Source organism: Rhinopithecus roxellana, chromosome 14 (genome assembly GCF_007565055.1).
Source record: "Rhinopithecus roxellana isolate Shanxi Qingling chromosome 14, ASM756505v1, whole genome shotgun sequence".
In the NCBI taxonomy this organism is placed as follows: Eukaryota; Metazoa; Chordata; class Mammalia; order Primates; family Cercopithecidae; genus Rhinopithecus; species Rhinopithecus roxellana.
Genome location: NC_044562.1, coordinates 78,022,379 through 78,047,225, shown reverse-complemented (window position 1 = coordinate 78,047,225; position 24,847 = coordinate 78,022,379). Strand labels below are relative to the sequence as shown.

General features: G+C 38.4%; 1 protein-coding gene across 1 annotated transcript in view; it reads left to right on the top strand.

The window, feature by feature from the left end:
- Window positions 1–5,707: 5,707 nt before the first annotated feature.
- Window positions 5,708–24,847, top strand: part of MYO3B (myosin IIIB) — a 502,779-nt gene continuing 483,639 nt past the window's right edge. Inside the window, exon 1 of the mRNA XM_010377618.2 lies at window positions 5,708–5,845. Within this exon, the coding sequence (XP_010375920.2) occupies window positions 5,844–5,845 (2 nt within the window). The 5' untranslated portion in view covers window positions 5,708–5,843. The remainder of the gene's footprint in view (window positions 5,846–24,847) is intronic.

Sequence of the window (24,847 nt, the reverse complement as noted above, 5' to 3'; positions counted from 1 at the left end):
AGAAACCTACTGATTGGACAATACTGCTGTGGCCAATCCTTGTGAAGAGGAGCAGCCTGTTTTGCTTTGTGGAGTTGTAGCAGGACGAGTGGTAGACAAAACTCCTCAGACACGGAGTTAAAGAAGGAAGGGGTTTATTCAGCTGGGAGCATCGGCAAGACTTCTGTCTCAAGAGCTGAGCTCCTCGAGTGAGCAATTCCTGTCCCTTTGAAGGGCTCACAACCCTAAGGTCATGCATGTGAGAGAGTCACGATTCATTGAGCAAGCAGGGAGTACGTGACTGGGGGTTGCATGCACCAGTAAGTAGATCGGAACAAAACAAGATAGGGAGTTTCGCAGTGCATTTCTATACAATGTCTGTAATCTAGAGATAACAGAACCAATTAGGTCAGGGGCCGATCTTTAACTACCAAGCCCAGGGTGCGGTGCCGGGCTATCTGCCTGTGGATTTCATTCCTGCATTTTAGTTTTCACTTCTTCTTTCTTTGGAGGCAGACATTGGGCATAAGACAATATGAGGGGTGGTCTCCTCCCTTAGAGTCATTTTTTCTCAGTCAGAATCACAGATGGCAGGACCAGAGTTTGTGTCCACCTGTCATTGGCCTCACCCTGCATGACTCTCTCCCTGCCCCCTAACCTCTGGCCATGCCTCAGATCTTTTGGTTCCAGGAATATTTGCTCGCCTCAGTGCTATCTCCACTCTGGGCATTCACACAGTGCTTCCCTCTGCCGAAAACACTCCCCCGTCCCCTACCCTTTCAGTTCACTTCCTCAGTTGACCTTCTGGAGCAGTGTTTCTCAAAGGGTGGTCCAGCATCACCTGGGAACTTGTTAGAGATGCATATTCTGGGGGCTCTTCTCCACCAGCAGGGTCAGAAACTGGATGTGGAGTCCAACAACTGTATGTTACCAAGGCCTCCAGAAGATTCTGATGAATACGAAAGTTCAAGAACCACCCCACTAGAGCAATGATTCACAAACTTTTTTGCTTCGTTGGGAAGCTTAAAAACTGCTGGTGCTCAGAGCCATACTCCAGAATCTCCAGGGAGAGGTGGGACCAGGAATCCATATTTGTAAATCTCTTCAGGTGGTTCCAATGTGCAACCTAGTTGGTGAACCACCTCAGAGGCCTGATTTCCTTTGTCATGGGCTCCTATAGCACCTTGCACTTCCCTTCTGTAACACTCATACTCTGAGCCCCACGGGGATAAGGAGGCTACTTTATGTCACCAGGACCTGCCACACCATAGGCACCACGGAATGTTTTTGTTTTGTTTTGTTTGTTTTTTGTAGAAACAGTATCTCACTCTGTTGTCCAGGCTGGAGTGCAGTGGCAAGATCATAGCTCACTGCATCCTCGAACTCCTGGACTCAAGCTATCCTCCTACCTCAGCCTCCTGAGTCGCTGGGACTACAGTTGCACACCACCATGCCTGGATAACTTTTTTTTATCTTTTACTTTTGTAGAGATGGGGTCTCACTATATTACCCAGGCTGGTCTTGAACTCCTGGGTTCAAGCAATCCTCCCATCTTGGCCTCCCAAAGCCACTGGATGTTGACAGAATGAATTACACTGTGCTTTGATTACAGGGTATGTTGGAAGGATTGATTTAAAAATACTAATACCAAAAAGATTTCTGCATGACATTTTCCAAAATATGATTAGGGAATTAGTATGGAAGATCATAGTAGTTTCACTGTATTCAGGATGAAGGAAGGAATATTGAGCTTTATGGAGAGAGATGTATAGAAGTGTAGGAACAACCCCCAGGGATCTCTGTGTGTACCATGCATGTGTGTGTGTGTGTGTGTGTGTGTGTGTGTGTGATAAAGCAGATCACACACAGGTGATCTGTGTGTGCCCAGTGTGTGTGTGTGTGATAGAGCAGCAGACTCCAGATCCACACATTTTTAAAATCTGAAACTGGATGCATTGTTTGCCCTGTTTTTCAGGGCAGATTTAATACCCAGAGATTCTCCTTTTACCATTAGGATTTATTTATTTATTTTTAAGTATTAGCTGATGACTTTGGTTAAGTTCTTATCTGACTTAGAATGTCATTTGGAATTGAGGGATAAAATCCATGAAATGAAAATTGTCGATATTAAAATGGAGTAGAAAATGGATTATTTGGTTCTGCCAAAAATTCATCTGTTTAGAGTAAAACTTTTTTTTTTTTTTTTGAGACGGAGTCTCACTCTGTCACCCAGGCTGGGGTGCAGTGGCACCATCTCAGCTCACTGTAACCTCCACCTCCTGAGTTCAAGTGATTCTCCTGCCTCAGCCTCCTGAGTAGCTGGGCTTACAGGCACCTGCCACCACACCCAGCTAATTTTTTGTATTTTTAGTAGAGACACGGTTTCACCATGTTGGTCAGGCTGGTCTTGAACTCCTGACCTCAGGTGATCCACTCACCTCAGCCTCCCAAAGTGCTGGGATTACAGGCATGAGCCATCACATCTGGCCTGTTTAGAGTATAACTTAATAGGATGTTCTTTGGAAAAATTATCCAGGGGAAGACACTCAAAAGTTAGGTATTTTTTTTTCCTTCTTTGCAATTTGTCAACCATCAAGTGTAGTGCCTGGCACTCCATAAATGGAGGAAAAAAACTAAGAAGTTTACTTGTGATAATTCATTTTACAGTGTTGTTAAATGCTTTGCTAGCTTGAAATGTTTCTGCTATAACAAAGAATTTAAGACTTAAAGTCCTTTCTTTTCAATGTAGTTCCTTCTGAAGGTGTTCTTACTTGAAGGGTGTGTGTGTTTGCCTGTGCACACATGTGGGCACATATGCTTATGAATGAACATGATCATGAAATTATTGCTCTTTTAGTTATCTGGAAGAATAAATCTTATGCATTTATTTCTTAGGTATATTAATTGCCTTTGTTATGTAAAGAAATCCCATTCATTCATTCATCCGGTAGGTCATTTCTTTCAACGTTATATAGCCACATGCTAGGCCCCGTGTTAGGCATGGGAGACATAATGGTGGAACTGATAGGCATGGTTCCTGTCCTCCTGTTGCTGTGTAGTGGTTTTAGCACTTTCAAAAGTAGTCTATGAGATTCTTTTGCTTCTGGGTTCTTAAATTTTCATTTTTGAGGTGGGGTCTCACTTTGTCCCCCAGGCAAGAGTGCAGTGGTGTGATCATGGCTCACTGCAGACATGAACTCCAGGGTTCAAATGATCTTCCTACCTCAGCCTGCCAAGTAGCTGGGACTGCAGGCATGTGCCATCATGCTAGGGTAATTTATTTATTTTTTTTAGAGATAGAGTTTTGCTATGGTACCCAGGCTGGTCACTTCTGCATTCTTGAGTCATTCCTGACTTGATGTGTGTATGTATTTTGTTCTTGATATTAAGTAGCATTTTTCTGCTACTCTTGGATGAACTTTCTAAATAAGCTACCTTCCAACCTTATCAGTACATTCAAGCCAAGTGGACATCCCAGAATAAGGTGGTGATTCTATAGTAACACAAATTGAATGTCCATTCCCCAAAATGTCTCATTGGAGAGGACAAATAATACACCACATAGTTAATAGATTTAAAATCTTTATGGTACTTTAGCTTCATTAAAGATAGCAGCTCAGGCAAATTTAAAATTAATGGATTCTAATCTAGTCTGCCTATTGTTATTTTTGAAGTCTGTTACCGAAGAGAAATTATGCAAATGGCTGTCAGGCTATTGCTGCTGCACTCACACTAGGAATGCATTATAATTCTTTTCTTAAAGGAAACACTTATCTGGAGCAGACCAGGCCCTCGGTTCATTCGCAAGAGCCTGTCCCTTCCTTCAGATGGTCCATTTTGAGCTAATAAGTACTGTCAGGGTTGAGGTGGAGAGGCGGGGCTGTGGGGAAGGAAATTAGGATAAATCACTGGGGCACAGCTACTGAAAAGGCCTGGGGCAAATCCCTGGTAAAGACAGTCTAGCCAGTCCTCCTCTGCTGGGGCATCTGATATTTTTTTCCCTTGGGCCTGGGCAGGCTGTCGGTCACCTTCCAGACTGTATAACCTTTAACTCCTTGTTGCAATGGAATCCTGCTGGCCTTCTGATTTGCCTTTTCCTGCAAAAATCTGCCAAGTCAATCTTTCTCAAAGAAAATTTCCTATGTTACTCCACTGTTTAAAAGCCTGATGTGGCACCCTGTCACCTTTGAGGTAAAATTCCAACCCTCAGGCTGCCTGAAGGCTCTGCCCTCAACTGACTCTTGTATACAAATTCAACTTCATCTCTTGATTATTTTTATAATTCTTCTACTGGAACCAGGCTGATCTTTTTAATAACCTGTTCATTTTAATAACCTGTTCATTTATTCATTAATTTATTCTGCAAGTAAATGGGATAAGTTCAGTCCAACTGTAGGAGTCCACGATTCTACTAGCTGTAATATGAGCAATTATTATGTGCAAATACTGTAGGAAATATAGGAAGATAGAACACATCCCCATTCTGAAGATTCTTATGACGGTAAATGGAAACACAAAGGCCATTATTGACTAGTGGGAGTAAGATCGCTGTCCTTTAAATCACCTTCTTCATATTTGCATTCTCTGTGTGCTGTTTCTTGGCTCTGGATTTCTCTCCTGCCTCATCTACACTAATCCTTTTCACTTCTTCATTCAAAACTGTACCTAGATTTATCTGCTCCAGGAAGCTTTCCCACTCAAGTCTTGGTCCAGGGTTGAACTGACTCCTCCTCGGAATTGATGGATATAGCTTATCCAGTGTTATTTAGCTCTTGCTGCCTGCTGCTTTGCAGTCTTCAGCTATTTCACATGGGCCTATGTGTCATGTTAGCTGGCCAGAAAAGAAGCTTTCTGGGGACCCTACCTTCCTGTCTCTCACTTCCCTTCTCTCCTCTATTTTTTTTTTTTTTTGAGATGGAGTCTTACTCTGCTGCCCAGCCTCGAGTGCAGTGGCATGATCTCTACTCACTGCAACCTCCGTCTCCCAGGTTCAAACAATTCTCCTGCCTCAGCAGCTCCTAGTAGCTGGGATTACAGGCACACACCACCTGTAATTAATTTAAAAATTAGCCATATCCTGCTAATTTTTGTATTTTTAGTAGAGATGGCGTTTCCCCATGTTGGCCAGGCTGGTCTCGAACTCCTGACCTCAGGTGATCCATGTACCTCAGGTGATCCACATGCCTTGGCCTCCCAAAGTACTGGGATTACAGGCATGAGCCACCACACCCGTCCCCCTCTCTCCTCTTAACCTACTGTTCTGCATATAGCCTAGGGCACGCTACTGAATGCTGTTGAATAGTCGTTGTTTTATTTCTTGGTAATTCAGATCAGAAACTGATGGTGTTTCCCTTGGGTTTATCTGCAGTTTAGAAAAGTGACCTTGACTACATGCTTTGACTGTGCCCTTTGCTCACAAAAAGATGATTAGTTTTGATTGTGCAGCATTTGGAATGAAGGAATTTATTCTGGAATGAAGGAACTTGAAAAGGTTGGGGGAATATCACATTGGAACTGTTAAATGACATGCAAACGGGATCTGTGAGAATGGTTTTGATTCTGCTCCGTGTCCTGGTAGGAGACACTAAAATAGATCAGGCTCACTACCAATTAGCATCATCTTAATCTTGCCTAATAGTGAAGCAAAGTCCCCAAGGATTTAGTGGATTTATCAGCTCCTCCCAAAATAGTCATCTGAGTCTAACACCTCTTGGAACCTAGGTTGAAAGAAAGTCCTTTGGTAATGATGTGTCATACGTTCTAGTCATCAAAGACACCATTTTCTTGGCTTGAAGTGTTCTGCTGGTTTTTGGAGGAATGAGAATCCAATCTCTCATAAGCCGGATTCAGAAAATAGGTCATCGATGTGAGTTGCAGTTATTTTCCTTCCAGCTTCCTTCTGTGCTTGCTTTAGATTGCTTTTCTGCAAAGGGCAGATGCAGCTGCCCTGGCTGGTGGGCAGTCGAGGGGGATGACAGCCACTCTGGCTTTGGGCCACTGTCTGACATCACCCAGATTCCTGGATCCTCTCAGTTAGCATCTGCCTTTTGTGTGGGTGGTTAAATTTCTATTGAAGGAGTAGGAGAAATACCCTCTTGAGTATTGCTTTTTACACACATACGCGTGCACGCGCACACACACACACACACACACACATGGCATAGTTCATAGTCACTTGATTTGCCACCTGCAGTTTATAATAGAATGGACCTATGGGATTATAAACCACTTTATTTCTGCACAGAATTTCTCAGCTTGAGGCCAAATTGAAGGGCATTAGTCATCAGTAATTTGCAGATATTTTTAATGTTTTTCACTCAAGAGAGGTTTAAGGCAGCTAAAGCTAAGATAAATTTCCTCATGCTTTGTTGGGGCAATGAAAAATCTGATCATTTAGTTAATCATTTGTAAGAGCTGTAGGTATGTATTGTTCCTTAGTGACTGCAATATCATGACAGGTTTGTGAATTTGGTAACACGACAATGTAAACAATAGTAGATAAATTCCATTATGCCACGATTTTTTTCTTCCTCTCAATAGTTTCATATGTTAAAGGTTTAAAATCCATAGAACGTTAGAGAAGGGAATTTAGAGATCAACCTAGTGATCACTGGATTCCTCTACCAAGCTCTGTCAAATGCCAGTCCTGAGTCTCTGCCCTGGAGCATCAGGATAAATAGCTAATGCATGCGGGGCTTAATAGGTGCAGCCAACCCACCATAGCACATGTTTACCTATGTAAAAAACCTGCACGTCCTGCACATGGATCCTGGAACTTAATTAAAATAAAATTAAATTTAAGAAAAGAAAAGAGTACATAATCAGTGGAACCATAAAGGAAAGGTCAGTTCTAGCGGGAAAATTAGGAAAAGCCTCCTAGAAGAGAAGACATTTGAGTTATACTTGAACGGGCCCTATCTAGCAGTGGTTTGTGAAGAAGCCAGTTCCTACTCTTACGTCTTTACCATTGCTATGGTTTGAATGTCCCCTCCAAAGATCATGTTGAAATTTAATTGCCATTGTGAGAAGAAATGAGACCTTTAAGAGGTGACTAGGTCATGAGGGCTCTGCCCTTATGAATGGATTAATGCCGTTACTGTGGGAGGCGGCTCCTAGTAAAAAGGTAAGTTCCGTCTCCTTTTTCTCTCTCTTGAGCTCTCACTGTCTTGCTCTGTCTCACTATGTGAGACCTTCCACCATGTTATGATGCAGCAAGAAGGCCCTCACCAGATGTGGCCCCTTGATCTTGGACATCCCAGCCTCCAGAACCATGAGCCAAATAAACTTCTATTGTTTATAAAGGATGCAGTCTGTAATATTCTGTTATAGCAGCAGAAAATGGACTAACAACAACTTTTATGCACTTGCTTATGTGTTGGTTTGAAATTATTCTCTAATTTGCTTGTATGGTATGTGTTTCCTTATTCTGTGTATCTCTGGGTGTTATATTTAATATTTGTACAGACTTCCTCTGACATTTCCCAGTTCAGGTTTCTGATTTCTTCTTTCTAAAATCTATTCTTGAGATTTGAAAACATTCTCCTGTGATTTGTTATTCATATATACCATACTATAACATCTAGAAAAAAAATTCTGAATAGCATACTGAGCAATGGAGAGCATCATGAATTTTCTAATGAGTATAAAATGTTGCTGGGCAAGTTTCTATTTAAATCATGCTCGCTAGGCTTGACTAACTGCGGACATTCACAGGGTGTATGCTGCAGAGTGCTTTACTTTCAACAAGGTAAGGCTGTACCTCCATTAGGGACTAATTCAGGGTATTCAACAAGGGATCAGAGTAGGCCCATTTGGGGTTGTTAAGGAACTAAAACTAGCTCACGAGAAACTCAAATCAGCTCTTGAAAAGAGGGGCTGCTTAGAAGAATGCAGTAGGAAATTTCATGGGATACAAGGACAGACAGCAAAGCTTAGCAGGCTTCAGAGGGCCAAGGTGTAGAATTCATAGTGAACCACTAATCCTCTCTGTCTCACTCTCTCAAGCATGGTTCTTTCAGTTTCCTGCTTCTCCGTTTTCTTTTTCTTCTCAGGATGAGCTTCTGTTTCATATGGTTTCTGCTCTCCCATGACTTCAGCACACATCTGGGTCATAATAGTCTCCTCTGTAGAGATCTCTTACATGTTTTTTTAAAAAGATTTATTTTTAAAAATAGAATAACATATGCACTAGCAAAAACCATGACTAAAAATGTATAATAATTTTTAAAAGCATATTAATTTCTCTCTTTTCCAAGGTCTCTGATTTTTAGTACCTCTCCCTAAAGTTTAAGAGTTTCCTGTGTAGCCTTCTGGAAAAAAATATATATAAGGATATACACATACATAGATACATACACATACACACAAAATGACTAGAAATGCAAATATTCTTTTTATTTACACAAAAGTTGTCCTCCCTATACACTACTCAACACTTTTAAAACAAATCTTAATTGTATATTTGGCATTCTTTCCATATTAGTTGGCACAGAAGTTACCTTTTTTCTTTTTAGTGGTTATATGTGGCTAGATTGTATTTAATTTTATGTAACTATTATGATTTATTAGATAATCTCTCCATGATGATGGGCTCTAGGTTGTATCTGGTTTTCTGTTGGAAATAATACTGTAGTGAACAATCTTGTATATCTGTCTACTACAAGTTTAATAGAGTTTTAGCTCTTACATCTGTTTAATGATTAAAGTTAATTTTTATATGTGGTGTAAGGATAAAGATTCTTTTTTTCTTTTTACATATTGCTCTACAATTGTTTTAGCACTGTTGAAAAGTTTTCCTTTCCTAGTATGTAGAAATACAGTTGAATTTAATATATTGACCTTGTTTGTATCCTGTAATTCTGATAAACTCACTAGTTCTAGCAATGCTTTTATAAATTCCATCAGATTTTTAAATAGATAATCATGTAATCTTCAAATTAAGCCTATGTTACTTCTTCCCCTCTAATCTGGATTTTTAAATTTTCTTTTTCTTGACTTATTATTCTGGCTTCACCACAGTATTCAATATAAATGATGAGAGCAGACATCCTTGGCTTGTTTCTAATCTTAAGGTGAAAGCATTTAGATTTTCACCATTAAGTGTCGTGTTAACTTTAGGTTTTTCCTAGATTCCCGTATCAGATGAAGTTCCTTTCAATTTCTACTCTATTGAGAGTTTTTTTGTTGTTTGTTTTTAAATTTTGAATACATGTTGAATTTTTTTCAAATGCTTTTTCTGCATCGATCGAGATGATCAAATGGTTTTTCTTTTATATTCTGTTAATATGAATCTAAGTGTGCTTTTTTGATTATATATGTAAAGTGAATGCCTACCAGTAGAATTACAGAGACAAAGGGTATGGGCATTTGGTAGATTTTGACTAATAATTTCTCAAAAAGATTGTTTACACTTTCACTCATGTTGTCTCAGAGTGCTTATTTCTCTTAACACTATAATCAAACTTCTTAAAATCTTGACAGTATGATAGGAGACAAATGGTATCTCATTATTTTGATTTGCCGTTTAGTGAGATTTAGCATCTTTTATACATTTGAATTTTTTAAGTCTTTTTCTTGTTTATTGTATATACTCTTGATATAATAAGAAAACTAGCTCCTGATGCAAACCTTCTTTTCTAGATATTTTTTGGAAAAATGTTAGTACTTAAAACAATTCTTTTGGTTGTAGAGACTTTTTACTTGTATGCAATTATGTTTATCAATTTTTTTCTTAGGGTTTGTGAGTTTTCTATTCTACTTGAAAATATTCCTTGCCTACACCAAGACTACAATGTATTTACCTTTTTTTTTTTTTTTTTTTTTTAAAATTTTGAGCCACCATACTCTATTTTGGAGAAAGGAATGAGGTAGCAATCTGGCTTAACTTTTTTTCTAAATAGCCAGCAAGTGAAGCCAGCATTATTTATTGAACAGTATTATTTAGTCCATCTTTTGCCTATTGATTTGAAATGTGATTTTTATCATAAACCCTATTTGTGTATTTGAGTCTACTTTTGGGTTCTAGTCTAACAATCTGACTACTTATTTCTACCACTGTGGCATAATGTTTTAATTACTATAGCAGTATAACATGTTTTAGTGTCTGGTCAAATTATGTTCATTAATTATTCTTTTTCAAAATTTTCATGTTATGTGGTTTTCTTTCTTTCTTTCTTTCTTTCTTTCCTTTTTTTTTTTTTGAGACTGAGTGTCACTCCGTTGCTCAAAGTGGAGTGCAGTGGCATGATCTCAGCTCTCTGTAACCTACACCTCCCAGGTTTAAGTTATTCTCCTGCCTCAGCCTCCTGAGTAGCTGAGATTACAGGCACCTGCACCATGCCTGGCTAATTTTTCTGTTTTTAGTAGAGACGAGGTTTCACTGTGTTGGCCTGGCTAGTCAAACTCTTGACCTCAAGTGATTCGTCTGCCTCGGCCTCCCAAAGTGCTGGGATTACAGGTGTGAGCCACTGTGCCCAGCCCTCATGTGTTTAATTTTCTAATGAAGTTTAACATCATTTTGTCAAATTCTTAAAAAAACTTAAAACGGCTGGACGCAGTGGCTAACACCTGTAATCCTAGGACTTTGGGAGGCCAACGCGGGTGAATTTGCCTGGGCAAAACGGCGAAACCCTGTCTCTGCTAAAATACAAAAAAATTAGCTGGGCGTGGTGGCATGCACCTGTAATCCCAGTTACTTGGGAGGCTTAGGCAAGAAAATTGCTTGAACCTGGGAGGCAGAGGTTGCAGTGAGCTGAGATCACGCCATTGCATTCCAGCCTGGGCGACAGAGTGAGACTCTGTCTCAAAAAAAAAAAAAAAAAAAAAAAAAATTATAACGTTTACTTTCAGACTAAATTTAGGAAGAATTGACATCTTCACAGTAAGATTTTTCTATCCAAGCATAAGGTATATGGTTTTGCATTTTTTTGGTCTCTTTTCATTTAATCCATTGATTTTAAGATTTTACTTTGGTATATTCTGCTCTGTTCTCGTTTGGTTTATCTTTGGGCATTTTACTCTCTTTAATTCCTATTAAAATGGTATTTTCTTTCTGGCTGATTACTTTTAACATATAGAAAAATGTATTTTGAGGCCGGGCGCGGTGGCTCAAGCCTGTAATCCCAGCACTTTGGGAGGCCGAGACGGGCGAATCACGAGGTCAGGAGATCAAGACCATCCTGGCTAACACGGTGAAACCCCGTCTCTACTAAAAAATACAAAAAACTAGCCGGGCGAGGTGGCGGGCGCCTGTAGTCCCAGCTACTCGGGAGGCTGAGGCAGGAGAATGGCATAAACCCGGGAGGCAGAGCTTGCAGTGAGCTGAGATCTGGCTACTGCACTCCAGCCTGGGCGACAGAGCGAGACTCCGTCTCAAAAAAATAAAAAAAAATAAAAAATAGAAAAATGTATTTTGAAATTGCATGATTTCTATATACTAATTTTATACTCAGCTCCTCAATAAATCAACTTAATTTTTTTATTGTTAAACTTTGATTTTCCAGGAATAAATCATTCCACTATTTATTTTATTTTCACTATCTTCCCAGTGTTTCTATTCTTTTTTTTTTTTTTTTTTTTGTCTAATTGCAGTGGCTAATACTTCAAAAACAATGAAAAATTATATAGTGTTTGTGAGAGATACTTGTCTTTTTTCTTGATTTTTATTAGCAATGGTTGTAGAAATCTACTATTAACTAAGATGTTGTCTTTTGGTTTGAGAGATATGTTTCTGTGCTGTTTAAATGCTAGGAAGGAATTAACCCATTTGAATTTTTCTAATGGTCTAAAAATTACAATGGATATCAAAATCTACCAAATTAATTTTGGATTTCCATTTTTAATGGTGTTTTATACTTTGATATATTAATGGGAAAATCATAGTAATATATTCCCTAATGTTGCATTATCTTCGCTAAATTCTAATAGTTGATTTTTTTTCTGTGGTTTTATGGTTGTTTGTTTTTAATTTTAAGTTTTTGTGGGTACATAGTAGGTGTATATATTTATGGGGTACATGAGATTTTGATACAGGCATATAATGCATAATAATCACATCAGGGTAAGTGGGGTATCCACCTTAAGTATCTATCATTTCTTTGTATTACAAACAACCTAATTATGCTTTTAGTTATTTTTAAATGTACAATAAATTAGTGTTGATTGTAGTCATCCCGTTGTGCTATCAAATACTAGATCATATTCATTCTATTTTTTTGTACCCATTAACCATCCCTACTCCCCACCACCACTACCTTCCTAGCCTCCGGTAACTATCCTTCTACTCTGTCTCCATGAGTTCAATTATTTTAATATTTAGCTTTCACAAGTAAGTGAGAGCATGCAAAGTTTGTCTTTTCATGCCTGGCTTATTTCACCTAACATAATTACCTCCAGTTCCATCCATGTTGTTGGAAATGACAGGATCTCATTCTTTTTATGGCTGAATAATATTCCATTGTATATATAAACCTGATTTTCTTTATCCATTTATCTGTTGATGGACACTTAGGTTGTTTCCAAATCTTGGCTATTGTGAATCGTGCTACAATAAACATGGGAGTGCAGATAGTTCTTCAGTATACTGATAACCTTTCCTTTGGGGTATACCTAGCAGTGGGATTACTGAATCATATGGTAGTTTTATTTTTAGTTTTTTGAAGAACCTCCATACTGTTCTCCATAGTGATTGTGTTAATTTATATTCCCACCAACAGTATACAAGGGTTTGCTTTTCTCCATATTCTTGTCAGTCATTTGTTATTGCCTGTTTTTTTTGGATAAAAGCCATTTTAACTGGGGTGAGATGACATCTGATTGTAATTTTGATTCACATTTCTCTGATTATTGATTTTGAGCACCTTTCCATAAACCTATTTGCCATTTTTGAGAAATGTCTATTTAGATCATTTGTTCATTTTAAAATCAGATTATTAGATTTTTCTTATAGAGTTATTTGATCTCCTTATATATTCTGGTTATTAATACCTTGTCAGATGGATAGTTTGCAGCTATTTTCTCTCATTCTGTGGGTTGTCTCCTCACTTTATTGTTTCCTTTGCTGTTAGAAGCTTTTAAACTTGATGTGATCCCATTTGTCCATGTTTGCTGTGGCTGCCTGTGCCTGTAGGGTATCACTCAAGAAATCATTGCCCAGACCAATGTCCTGGAGAGTTTCTCCATTGTTTTCTTTGAGTAGTTTCATAGTTTGAGGTCTTAGATTTACGTCTTTAATCCATTTAGATTTTATTTCATTCATTTGCATATGGATAACCAATTTTCCCAGCACCGTTTATTGAGGAGCTTGTCCTTTCCTCAATGTATGTTTGTGGCAGCTTTGTCAAATATGAGTTCACTGTAAATGCATTGATTTGTTTCTGGGTTCTCTATTCTGTCCTATTGGTCTATATATCTGTTATTATGCCAGTGCCATGCTGTTTTGGTTACTATAGCTCTGTAGCATAATTTGAAGTTAGGTAAAGTGATTCTTCTAGCTTTGTTTGTTTTGGTCAGGATAGCTTTGGCTATTCTGGGTCTTTTGTGGTTCCATATATATTTTAGGATGTTTTTTCTATTTATGTGAAGAATGACATTGGTATTTTGATAGGGAATGCATTGAATCTGTAGATTGCTTGGAGTAGTGTGGACATTTTAACAATATTGATTCTTTCAAACTATGAACATGGACTATCTTTCCCTTTTCTTGTGTGTCCTGTTCAATTTCTTTCATCAATGTTTTATAATTTTCGTTGTAGAGATCTTTCATTTTTTGGGGTTAATTCCTAGGTATTTTATTTGTACCTATTGCAAATGGGATTACTTTCTTATTTCTTTTTCCAATTGTTTGCTATTGGCATATAGAAATGCTACCGATTTTTGTATGTTGATTTTGTATCCTGAAACTTTACTAAATTTATCAGTTCCAATTTTTTATAGAGTTTTGGCTTTTCCAAATATAAGATCATATCATCTACAAACAAGGCTAATTGACTTCTTCCTTTCCAATTTGGATGCCTTTTATTTCTTTCTCTTGTCTGATTGCTCTAGTGAGGACTCCCAGGACTACATTGAGTAACAGTGGTAAAAGTGGGCATCCTTGTCATATACCAGATATTAGTGGAAAGGCTTTCAATGTTTCCCTGTTCAGTATGTGGGTCTGTCATATGCAACTTTTATTGTATTGAGGTATGTTCCTTCTATACCCGGTTTTTTAAGGGTTTTTTTTTATCATGAAGGGATGTTGAGTTTTATCAAATGCTTTTTTGGCATGAACTGAAATGATCATATGATTTTTGTCCTTCATTCTGTTGATATGATATGTCACATCCTGGAATAAATCCCACTTGGTCAGGATGAATAATCTTTTTAATGTATTGTTGAATTTGGTTTGCTAGTATTTTGTTGAAGAGTTTTGCTTCTATGTTCATTAGGAATATTAGCCTGTAGCTTCCTTTTTTTTGATATGTCTTTGTCAGGTTTTGGTATCAGGTTAACACCAGCCTCATAAAATAAGTTTGAAAGTATTCCCTCCACCTCTATTTTTCAGAATAGCTTAAGTAGGATCAGCATTAGTTCTTCTTTAAATGTTTGGTAAAATTCAGCAGTGAAGCCGTCAGGTTCCAGGATTTTCTTTGTTGGGAGACTTTTTTTATGGCTTTGATCTCATTACGTGTTATTGGTCTATTTAGGTTTTGGATTTCTTCATGGTTCAATCTTGGTAGGTTGTATATGTCTAGGAACTTATCCATTTATTCTAGATTTTTCTAATTTATTGATGTATACTCACTCATAATAGCCACTAATGATCATTTGGATTTCTGTGGTATCAGTTGTAATGTCTTCTTTTCATCTCTGATTTTATTTGAGTTGTCTTTTTTTTTTTTTTTTTTTTTTTAAGTCTGACTAAAGGTTTGTCAATTTTATGTATCTTTTCAAAAAACAAACTTTTTATTTCCTTTACTTTGGTATTGTTTTCTTCATTTCAATTTTATTTCTTTCTACTCTGAACTTTATTATTTCTTTTCTTCTAGTAATTTTGGTTTTGGTTTGCTCTTGCTTTTCTAGTTTGTTTGTTTGTTTGTTTTTTGAGATGGAGTCTTGTTCTGTCTCCCAGTCTGTAGTGCAGTGGCACAATCTTGGCTCACTGCAACCTCTGCCTCCTGTGTTCAAGTGATTCTCCTGCCTCAGCCTCCTGAGTAGCTTGGATTACAGGTGTGTGCCAGCATACCTGGCTAATTTTTGTATTTTAGTAAAGATGGGGTTTCGCCACGTTGGCCAGGCGGTCTCGAACTCTTGACCTCAAGTGACCTGCCTGCCTTGTCCCAAAGTGCTGGGATTACAGGTGTGAGCCACTGTGCCCAGCCATTTTTCTAGTTCTTTAAGATGTGTCATTAAGTTGTTTATTTGAAGTTTTTCTACTTTTTTTGATGTAGGCACTTGTAGCTATAACCATTCCTCTGAGCACTGCTTTCACTGTATCCCATAGGTTTTGGCATGTAGTGTTTCTGTTATCATTTGCTACAATACACTTTTAAGTTTCCTTCTTAATTTCTTCATTGACCCACTGGTCATTCAGGAACATATTGTTTAATTTCCATGTGTTTGTACAGTTTCCAAAATTCCTATTGGTACTGATTTCTAGTTTTAATCCATCATGGTTGGAGAAGGTACTTGATATAATTTCACTTATTTTGAATTTTTTAAGACTAATTTGGTGGCATAACATATGATCTATCCTTGGGAATGATACATGTGCTGGGGAAAATGTGTATTCTGCAGCCATTGTGTGAAATGTTCTGTAACTATCTATTAGGCCCATTTGGTCTGTAATGCAGATAAAGTCCATTGTTTCTTTGTTGATTTTCTGTCTGGATGATCTGTTCGATGCTTAAAGTGAGGTATTGAAGTCTCTAGCTATTAATTTATTGGAGCCTCTCTTTAGCTCTAAAATTTACTTTACATATCAGAATGCTTCAGTGTTAGGTGCATATATTTACGTTTGTTATATCCTTTTCCTGAATGAACCCCTTTGCCATTATATAATGACCTTATTTGTCTCTTTGTATAGTTTTTGTCTTGAAATCTATTTTGTCTAATGTAAGTATAGCTACTTCTGTTCTTTTTTGGCTTCCGTTTGCATAGAATACCTTTTTTTATCCAAATAGAAGCCCAAAGTAGTTTATTTTCAGTGTATGTGTGCCTTGATAAGTGAAGTAGGTTTCTTGTAGGCAACAGATCATAAGGTCATTAAAAAAAATCTGTTCAGCCACTCTGTCTTTCGATTGGAGAGTTTAGTTCATTTATATTCAATATTATTGATAAGGACTTAATTCTGCCATTTTGTCGTTTGTTATATTTTCTGATTGTTTTTGTGGTTATCTCTTCTTTCTTTCCTTTTTTTCTTTTTAGTGAAGGTGATTTTCTCTGGTGGTGTGTTTTCATTACTTGCTTTCTATTTCTTGCGTATCTGTTATTTTTTTTATTTGAAGTTACCATGAAGCTTGCAAATAATACCTTATAATCCATTATTTTATTAATAAACTAGTAACAGTGATTTCATAAGCAAACAAGTAAAGAGAAATTAACTCTTTAACTTCATCTCCTTGCTTTTTTGGCTGTTTATATCTTATTGTACTGTCTATGTCTTGAAAAGTTGCTGTAGTTATTATTTTTGATCAGTTCATCTTTTAGTGTTTCTACTCAAGATATGTGTTTATACACCACAATTAGTGTCATAATATTCTGTGTTTTTCTGTGTGTTTACTATTACCAGTGAGTTTTGTACCTTCAAATAATTTATTCTTGCTTTTTGACATCCTTTTTTTCAGATTGAAGAACTGTCTTTAGCATTTCTTGTAGGTCAGGTCTGGTGCTGATCAAATCCCTCAGCTTTTGTTTGTCTGGGAAAGTCTTTATTTTTCCTTCCTGTTTGAAGGATATTTTGGATGGATATACTATTCTAGGATGAAAGTTTTTTTCCTTCAGCAGTTTAAATATGCCATGTCACTCTCTCCTCCTCAGTAAAGTTTCTACTGAGGAGTCTGCTGCCAGATGACTGGAGCTCCTTTGTATGTAATTTGTTTCATTTCTCCTGCTGCTTGTAGGATCTTTTATTTATTTTTCACCTTTTGCAGTTTGATTACAAATGTCTTAAGGTGGTTTTCTTTGGGTTAAATTGGCTTGGTCTTCTATAATCTTCTTGTACTTGAATATTGATATCTTCCTCTAGGTTTAGGAAGTTCTCTGTTATTATCCCTTTGAATAAACATTCTACCCCTTTCTCTCTTTCTATCTTCTCTTTAAGGCCAATAACTCTTAGATTTGCCCTTTTGAGGCTACTTTCTAGATCTTATAGGTGTGTGTTCTTTTTTTATTATTTATTTTTCTTTTGTCTACTCTGACTATATTTTCAAATAGCCTGTCTTCAAGCTCACTAATTCTTTCTTCTGCTTGATCAATTCTGCTGTTGAGACTATGATGCATTCTTTAGCATGTCAATTGAATTTTTCATGACAGAATGTCTGCTTGATTGTTTTCAATTATTTCAATCTCTATTAAATTTATCTGATAGAATTCTGAATTCCTTCTCTGTGTTATCTTGGATTTTGCTGAGTTTCCTCAAAGCAGCTATTTTAAATTCTCTGTCTGAAAGGTCAGATATCTCTGTCTCCCCAGGATTGGTCGCTGGTACCTTATTTAGTTTGTTTGGTTAGGTCATGTTTTCCTGGATGGTCTAGACATTGGTGTTTGTTTCTTGGTGGCTAGGCATTAAAGAGTTGGGTATTTATTGTGTTCTTCACAATCTGGGCTTGTTTGTACTTGTCGTTTTAGGAAGGCTTTCCAGGTATTCAAAGGGACATGAGTGTTGTGATCTAAGTTTTTGGTCACAGCAGCGATATCTGCATCAGGGGACACTCCAAGCCTGGTAACACTGTGGTTCTTGCAGACTCATATAGGTACCACCATGGTGATCTTAGATAAGATCTGGAAGTATTCTCTGGAATGCCAGGTAGAGATTCTTGTTCTCTTCCCTTACTTTCTCCCAAACAAACAGAGTCTCTCTCTCTCTCTCTCTCTCTCTCTCTTTCTCTCTTTGCTGAGCTGCCTAAAGCTGCGAGAGGGGTGACACAAGTACCCCTATGGCCACCACCACTGGGACTATGCAGAGTCAGACCTGAAGCCAGCACAGTTCTGGGTCTTGCCCAAGGCCCACAGTAACCACTGCCTGGCTACTGCCTACATTCACTCAAGTCCCTAGGGCTCTACAGTCAGCAGGTGATGAAGCCGGCTAGGCTTGTGTCCTCCCCTTTAGGGCAGAAGTTTCCCCTGGTCCTACATGAGCTCAGTGATGCTGTCTGAAAGCCAGAAGCTGAGTCAGAAACCTTAGGGATGTACCTGGTGCTCTATTATACTGAGGCTGAGCTGGCACCCAAGCCACAAAACAAAGTCCTTCCCACTCTTCCCTCCCCTTTCCACAGCAGAGGAGTCTCCCTGTGGCCATCATCCAGGCTACAGCAAGAACTGCCTGACTATAGCCAATGTTCATTCAAGGCCCAAATGCTCTTCAGTCAGCTTATGATGAATGCTGCCAGGCCTGGGACTCTCCCTTCAGGGTAGTAGGCTTCCCCTACTCCTGGCCCAGAACAGGTCTAGAAATGCCATCCAAGAGCCAAGGCCTAGAAGTGAGGACCCCAAGAGTTGACTTAGTGCTCTACCCTACTGTGGCTGAGCTGCTGCCTAAGCTGCAGGACAAAGTCTCCTTTACTCTTTTCTCTCCTTTTCTCAAGCAAGAGGAGTCCCTCCCCATTGCTACCACAGTTAGGTAGATCACACCTGAGGCCAGCATGTCTTTGAATCTTACCCAAGGCCCGCTGCAAATACTGCCTGGATACCACCGCTGAATATTCAGGGCCCAAGTGATCTTATTAGCAAGTGATGAATCCTGTCAGGACTGGGTCCTTCCCTTTAAGGCAGCAGGTTTCCTTCTGGCCCAGGGTGTGTCTAGAAATGTCATAGAGGAGATAGGGCCTCGGGACTCTTCCTGGTGCCCTGTCCTACTGTGGCTGAGCTGGTATCCACGTTGCAAGACAAAGTCCTCTTTACTCTTCCTTCTCCTCTCAAGCAGAAGGAAAGAGTCTCTTCTGGAGCTGTGAGCTGCACTGCCTGGGGTTGGAAGAGGGGTGGCACAAACACTCCTTGGCCCTGGCTGATGTGTTACTAAGTTGCATACCCACCAAGTCCACGGACTTTGAGCCCAGTACAGCATCGGGACTTGCCCAGGAATTGCAGCCTTTGTGGACTAGACTACTTTTCAGATTTCTTTAGAACGCCAGAGCTATTTAGCTCATGGTGGTGAGGCTTGCCAGAACTCAAGTTCCTATCACTGGGAGGTATAATTTCCCCCTGGCTAGGTAGTTCTAAGTGCTTCCTCTGTGGGTGCTGGCTGAGTTCTGCCTGGTGTTACTTTCTACTGTGACAGGGCAGCACCGAGTTCCAATGCAAAGTTCCCCAATCACTGTGCTCTCCCTCCCGCAAGTGCACAAATTATCTCTGTGTGCCACATGGCTGCAGCTGGGAGATTGGGGGAAGAGTGGCATCAGCAATTCAAGATTGTCTTTCCTACCCTCTTCAGTGCCTCTTTCAGTAATATGAAGTTAAAACCAGGTATTGCGATCACTCATCTGATTTTAGGTTCTTATGAAGGTGCTTTTTTGTGTGGATAGTTTTTCAGTTTGGTGTTCCTATAGGGAGGACTATCAGTGGAAGCTTCTATTTGGTCATCTTGCTCTGCCTCTAATCCAAGATTCTCCTATTGGCTGATTTTTAATTTAGCATTTTTATACAGGTATTCTTAAATGAGGTTGATTGTAGTTTTATTTTTCTGTGCTACTTTTATCATGTTTTGGTAGGAATACTTTGTTATTTTACTCTAAGTGATTTGAAGCTTTTTTTCTTTCTTCATGACCTGGAAAACATAAATAGCATTGGAATTATCTTTTTCTTTCTTCATGACCTGGAAAACATAAATAGCATTGGAATTATCTGTTCTTTGAAGGTCTGGAAGAATTTATTGTTAAAACCATCTGAGCCTGTGGCTTTTTGAGGGCTAGCTCTTTTTTTTAATATTCTGAATTTCTTCCATTATTATATGTTTACTTAAGTTTTCTATTTCCTTTGGGCTCAATTTTTGTTATTTATATTTAAGAAAGCATTCATTTTATAATTATTTATAATTACAAAAAATATTTATAATTTACTTAGTGATTTTCAAAGTAGTCAAAAATTTTAAATTTCTTATGTATCCTTTTCCTTTCTATTTTTATTTGTGTTTTTCTCTTTTGTTTGATTAATCTATTTTATCTATTTTACTGTTTTGTCCCCAGTGAACTACACCTTTAATTTAATTATATATTCTACTGTTTTTCTGTTTTCTAACTCATCAATTTCTGCTTTTATTTTTTCTTCTACTTTCCTTATACTCATTTTATTTATCTATTTCTACCTTTTTGAATAGAATATTTTAAAAAATTCTTTTTAATTATAATTTGCTCAGTAAAATGTTTAATTCTGTAAGGTTTTGTTTTCAGCCCAGTTTCTTAAGTTTTTTGCTTAATGGTATCTTCAATATTTTTATTTTTATATACTCTGTAATTTCAGTTTTAACTTTTTGTTTTATATCAAGACCTACAAGAATTTTAATATTTTCAGGTGGCTAGGCTTCTTCTTTTTATTATTAATATTTAGTTTTATTGTAGTGTGGTCAGGGAAGATTGTTCAAATTTCATTTTCTTGGAATGTATTGAGGGTTTACTTTGTGGCTGAATGTATTATTTTTAAAATTAAAATATCCCATTACTGCTTGAAAATAAGTTTTATGTTAAATATGCACTTACTGATGTGCATCTAATGGGTTAATCTTTTTATTGTATCATATATTTCTTACTGTCACCTTGTTCTGTCATAGCTGACAATGTCTTTTACTATTACTGTGTTTTGTTGATTTCTTCTATAAGTTTAAGCTTTTATGAATTTTGACACATTGTTTTTGATACTGAAGGATTTATGAGATCTATAAGCTTATTATTGGTTTAAACTCTGCCCATTCTAACAGTGTATGGAATAGTATCTGGTGCCTAGTAATTGCTCAATTACTATTGTTGAATGTAAAATAACCCTTTATGTTCTTTGATAGTTTTTAACTTTACTGTTTTCTGATATTAATATTATGACTCTTTGGTTTTGTTACCATTTACCTGGTTTATCTTTGACTTTTTATTTTACTTTTAAAGTTTCTGAGTCATAGATAGACTGAACAGCTTGTTTTAGATGTGGATATCTATAGATCTGTTTTTTCTATGTTTTGACCTTATTTAAGAATCTTATGTTTACTGATAGAATAGATATTTACCTCTATTTTTAATGTCCGGCTCACCACCACCTCCGCTCGTCCTCTCTTACTCCACGGATTGTCTTTTTGTTGTTTGATGTTTGTATGTGTGTTCATATGAGTAAGTGTGCTTTTTTCGTTGTTATGTCAAAGACTTATAGTCTATTTTTAGGTCTTTTAGAGATTTGATAACTTTATGTGGTTTTAGCATCCATTTAGCAATTTATCAATTATCTATTGCCTGCTTACTGAAATTCGTGAGAAAATTAACATCCATATTTTCTCCTTATTAATATTGTCTTTTTGCTTGGTTATCTTAATTTTAAAGAGGATATTTAAATCTCAGTTTCTTAATTTAGCATCTAAAATATAAAGAAAAATGAGGAAATTTCACCCTCATTTTTCTCTCTGTTTAATTTGATTATTCACTTTTATTTTTGAAATGTATAACATTTCCCTTTTGTAAACATACTTCACACTGTTGTTTAGCTTTATTTCTAAGGATAAATGGGTTCAGTTCTTATTAGACTTTTTACTAGGGCTTCATATTTTTCTCTTGGTTAGCTGGATTTTGGAATCACGTGACTTTTTCAGGAAGGACTCAAGCTGTTACATGTCTGAAAGTGACTGTTGTTGTCTTTATACTTCAACAACAGTTTGACTGAATATAAAAATATTCGCTCACACTTTTTTTTCCCTTCGGAACTTTGTACATTCTGGGCATGTTGGCTTATGCCTGTAATCTCATCACTTTGAAAGGCCAAGGTGGGAGGATCACTTGAGCCCAGGAGTTCAAGACCAGCCTGGGCTGTTAGGAAGACCCTGTCTTGACAGAAAATAAAAAAATTCAGCCAGGTGTGCACCTGTAGTCCCACCTACTCCAGAGGCTGAGGTGGGAGGATTGCTGGAGCCTGGGAGGTTGAGGCTGCAGTGAGCCATGATTGTGTCACTGCACTGCCGCCTGAACAACAGAGTAAGACTTTGTCTCAAGGAAAAAAAAAAGCTTTTTCATATACATGGTTTACATATTTTTCTGGTTTTGAATGTTAATTGGAGAGAAACCTGAGCTTGTGTTTTATTTGCTTTTATTTGGTTTTGGGCTGTGTGTGTGTGTGTGTATACTATTGTATTAGGGTTCTCTAGAGGCACAGAACTAATAAGATATATGTATATATGAAAGGGAGCATATTAAGGAGAATTGACTCACATGATGACACGGTAAAATCATCTGCAAGTTGAGGAGCAAGGAAGTCAGTGGTAGATCAGTCCAAGTCCCAAAACCTCAAAAGTAGGAAGGCCGACAGTGCAGCCTTCAGTCTGTGGCCAAAAGCCTGAGAGTCCCTGGCAAACCACTGGTCTAAGTTCAAGAGTCCAAAAGCTGAAGAACTTGGAGTCTGATGTTTGAGGGTAGGAAGCATCCAGCACAGGAGAAAGATGAAGTCCAGAAGACTCAGCAAGTCCAGTCCTTCCATGTTCTTCTGCTTGCTTTATCCTAGCCACTCTGGCAGCTGATTAGATGGTTCCACCTAGATTGAGGGTGAGTCTGCTTCTCCCAGTCCACTAACTCAAATGTTAATCTCCTTTGGCAACACCCTCACAGACACATCCAGTGATATGAACAGGAGACAGGGAAATACTAGGTAGAAGAGGGCAGTTCCCTAGCAAAGACCCCACCCACAGGCATGGAAACCCATGGCCCTAATGGGAAGAGGCATTTTGTTTTCATGCCCAAAAGTTGCCTTTTGGCATGCCATGACCTCCTATCCTGTACCTATATAAACCTCAAACCCCATGCTCCACAGAAGATGAGACAAACAGAAGAACGGCAGAATGGCACAGCAGAGAAGAGAAGGAGCATCTGAATGCCAAGAGGAATTCAGCTGGGGGCAGTTGGAGAAGAGATCTGCCGCTGGACAGCCAAGCTTCAGGGGAAGATCATCTTCCCACCCCATCCCCTTTCCAGCTCCCCATCCATCCCACTGAGAGCCACCTCCACCACTCAATAAAATCCCCACATTCACCATCCTCAAGTCTATGCAACCTGATTCTTCCTAGTTGCTGGACAAGGACCTGGGTACCAAGGGCACTGAGCTGGTTAACACTTAAGCCACCTGCAGATGGCAATGCTAAAAGAGTGCACTGTAACACATGCCTGCTTGGGCTTTGGGAGTCTTGGGTACCCACCTCTAGATGCTAACTTGGGTCAGGAGCCCCCAAGGTGCTCACCCCAGATCCTGCACCTGCCGGTGTATGTGCTCCCCATCCCATAAGGAGTTTGAGCAGGCACACAGCCAAAGAGTCAAGCCACACCCCTGTAGCATGTCCTGCGAGAGGGGTCAGGGAACTCTCCTGTTTCACGAGGAACAATAATTCGGATCTTTTAATCCAAGTCAACACTAAATATTAACCATCACACATATACCTAAAAAATTATTTCTCTACCTTGATGTTCAGTGATTTTAACAGGAAATACTTGTTTTTCTGAGAGTTGTTAATTTTTCCCTCAGATTTGTGGGTTTCTGAGTGTTAGGGGCAGCCACAGTTGATGGATATCAGCTTTACTCTTCTTTCTGAAATGTCATTTAATGTGCTGTTTAGGGTCATTCCACCTGATAGAAGGCAACTCCTAGAGCATGGTTTTGGAAATGTTCCTCATTTTAGAATAGAGCCTGATTATTTCTCCTACTTCCTTTTAAGAGCCTAGTATTGGCCAGGCATGGTGGCTTATGTCTGTAATCCCAGCACTTTAGGAAGCTGAGTCAGGAGGATGGCTTTAGCCCAGGAGTTTGAGATTAGCGTGGGCAACATGGGAAGACCCTGTCTTTACTCTCTACCCCACCAAAAAAATTAGTTGGGTGTGGTAGCACACGCTTGTGGTCCCAGCTATTAATACTTGGGAGGCTGAGATAGGATGATTGCTTGAGCCCAGGAGGTTGAGGCTACAGTGGGCCATGATCACAGCACTGCACTACAGCCTGGGTGACAGAGTGAGAGCCTATCTCAAAAAAAAAAAAAAAAAAAAAAAAAAAAAAAAAAAAAGCCTAGTGTTGAGTAATACATGTAAAAAGTTCTTAATAAATTCTTATTGAATGTATAAGTGAATGAACCTAGACTCATTTTCCTGCTGCTGTCTTTCCTTCTCTGCCCATTTTTCTCTAAATAGAGATGAAACTGCCTTTGCAAAAATTATATCAGTGAGAAAATTATGGCAGTGGGGGAGATTTGATCTAGCCACCCCCTGTAGTGCCATTAGCCTTCAGGCTGCCTTCAGTTATTCCTGGGTTAGCTTTAGGAGACATTTAGTTTATAGTTTAAATGTTAATAGCCCTTCCCCAAAAGTCAGCTGCCTTTGCAAAGCTAATGAGAGAGCACCAGGCTAGAAGGAGAGGAGCCTGAATTCTGCTAAGGTATAGACAAACCTGATTGCCAGCCATTATTTCGGAGGTCACAAGACATGCAACTTCCCCAATTACTCCTGGAGATAAC